General features: G+C 47.7%; 1 protein-coding gene across 5 annotated transcripts in view; it reads right to left on the minus strand.

Moving 5' to 3' along the window:
- Positions 1-90: 90 nt before the first annotated feature.
- Positions 91-2,500, minus strand: part of LOC136675224 (uncharacterized) — a 28,170-nt gene continuing 25,760 nt past the window's right edge. For all 5 annotated transcript variants that reach the window (XR_010796145.1, XR_010796146.1, XM_066651664.1 and 2 more), the window contains 3 exons: positions 1,155-1,206; positions 904-1,026; positions 91-632 (listed from right to left, as the gene is read on the minus strand). Coding sequence is in view for 3 of the 5 variants with exons in the window: in XM_066651664.1 (XP_066507761.1) it covers positions 464-632; positions 904-1,026; positions 1,155-1,206 (344 nt within the window). In the remaining 2 variants the exon portion in view is untranslated. The remainder of the gene's footprint in view (positions 633-903; positions 1,027-1,154; positions 1,207-2,500) is intronic.

The raw sequence follows: 2,500 nt of genomic DNA on the forward strand, positions 1-2,500 counted from the left end.
TACACAAAGATATTGGTCCAGTTTTTAGCTGCTCTCTCTCTCTCTCTCTCTCTCTCTCACACACACACACACACACAAACACACCCTCTGAGGCTGGCTGGCGTGATTGTTGCTGTTGGAGATGGTTCCTGAGCTGTAGCTGTTGACAGCGGCCCGGTCTGCGTTATAATGGTTCTGATGGCTTGGACCCCATGGCCGCGGGGCTCTCTCTCTCTCTCTGGGCTGACCATGAGCTCTGTCCCTGCTCAACTCTGTGGCCTGATCAACAACCATAACACACACACACACACACACACACACACACACACACACACACACACACACACACACACACCAAGAACAAGTTCATCAAGCTGGAAGTGTGTGGAAACAGATTTGACCCCACACTGATTTCATTTGATGAAAGTCCTGTCACACCACACTGAAGACAATTTCATAAATGACTTTTATTATGTATCTCTACTCATCTCAGAGTTGTCATTAGAGAAGGTGCTGCTCCAGGGGTGGAGCTCAGTGAGTGCTCTGTAGGTGAAGGTTTTGTCTCTGACCTGTTGTTATACATTTTATGATGGTTTCTGGCTGGAGCATGGCTCGGGGCTGAGGGCATGGACTGATACACTCCTCCGCCGGCTCTGTGGATACAGGGAGGATGATGAATGCTAAAAACGGATATGCTAATGGAAACTGTGTGACGAATAGCTGCAGTACGTCAGCTGTGTAATATTTAGTAATAATAATAATAATAATGTGTAGAAGACCTTCTAAACCATGGGTTTTACTTGAGCTTAAGCTTGTCTCTGTGTTTAATTGATAAATTAAGTGTTAACGATGACTATAGGGGGCAGTGGTGAGTAACGTGTGCTTATTCGAGCCCAGTCTGTGGACAGTGGACAGAGCCCAGACCTGGATGGAGCGGTCCAGTTGCGTCCAGAGCTCGAGCCCCCCATGATGCTCTGCTGGAGCCTGAGGGGAAAGTGTCCCAAGAATAACGTCCAGAATACTGCTCTGCTGCGTGATACATCCAGCCTGGGAAACACATATATACACACACACACACACAAACACAAACACACACACACACAAACACAAACACACACACTGGCAAATTTGCAGCAACAATGATGCAACAAGTGTCTAATCAGTAATACACTCACCACGCTAAAGTACACGGGATTCCCTCCAGTGCAGAACAGAGACAAGACCAGCCTGAGAGAGAGAGAGAGAGAGAGAGAGAGAGCGAGAGAGAGAGAGAGAGAGAGGAGAAAGAGAGAGAGAGAGAGAGAGAGAGAGAGAGAGAGGAGAAAGAGAGAGAGAGAGAGAGAGAGAGAGAGAGAGGAGAAAGAGAGAGAGAGAGAGAGAGAGAGAGAGAGAGAGAGGAGAAAGAGAGAGAGAGGAGAAAGAGGGAGAGAGAGAGAGAGAGAGAGAGAGAGCGAGAGAGAGAGAGAGAAACAGAGAAAGAGGTATTTAATAGTGAGCCATTGTTTAGGTTTGAGTAACAGAGTGTGGTTAAGAGAACAAAAAACACACACACACACACACACACACACACACAAATGTTTTGGCACTGGTCAGGTGACATGTTTTTGTATATGTTTTAACTGAAAAAGGTGAACACATCCTCTACTTTCTCACAGAAAATTAACGTCTTCTGCACAATTTGCATTAAATCACAGAATTCTGGCAAAACAAGAGCAGCCGAGTTCTGCCGGACCACCGTCGGCTGCAGAGCGTTTCCTTACGAGCTTCCCCAATATTTCAGAGGTTCCCGAGGGTCTGAAACACCCATCCCTCGTCTCAGAAGAGCCTGAGAGTGATTCGGGCTCATGGGGAACGTCCTGTGTTTCAAACAGCGGCATAACATTTGACCTCTCTGATGTTTCGTGCAACATTTGATGTGCCCTGCCTCATAAAGGACTCAGGGCCTTTCCTCAGAGCCTGGGACAGTAGAGCACAGGTGTAAACTCAGGGAGGGAATATACACTCATCTGGAGATTATTCACATCTCCTGTGTTCAGTTTGGTGATGTTAAACACAATGTGAAACTCACTCTGTCACTCACACACTCAGTCACTAACTCCCTCACTCTGTCACTCACACACTCAGTCACTTACTCCCTCACTCTGTCATTCACACACTCAGTCACTAACTCCCTCACTCTGTCATTCACACACTCAGTCACTAACTCCCTCACTCTGTCACTCACACACTCAGTCACTAACTCCCTCACTCTGTCACTCACACACTCAGTCACTCGCTCCCTCACTCTGTCACTCACACACTCAGTCACTCGCTCCCTCACTCTGTCACTCACACACTCAGTCACTAACTCCCTCACTCTGTCACTCACACACTCAGTCACTCGCTCCCTCACTCTGTCACTCACACACTCAGTCACTCGCTCCCTCACTCTGTCACTCACACACTCAGTCACTTGCTCGCTCACTCTGTCACTCACACACTCAATCACTAACTCCCTCACTCTGTCACTCACACACTCAGT

This window comes from Hoplias malabaricus, chromosome 18, assembly GCF_029633855.1.
Source record: "Hoplias malabaricus isolate fHopMal1 chromosome 18, fHopMal1.hap1, whole genome shotgun sequence".
In the NCBI taxonomy this organism is placed as follows: domain Eukaryota; kingdom Metazoa; phylum Chordata; class Actinopteri; order Characiformes; family Erythrinidae; genus Hoplias; species Hoplias malabaricus.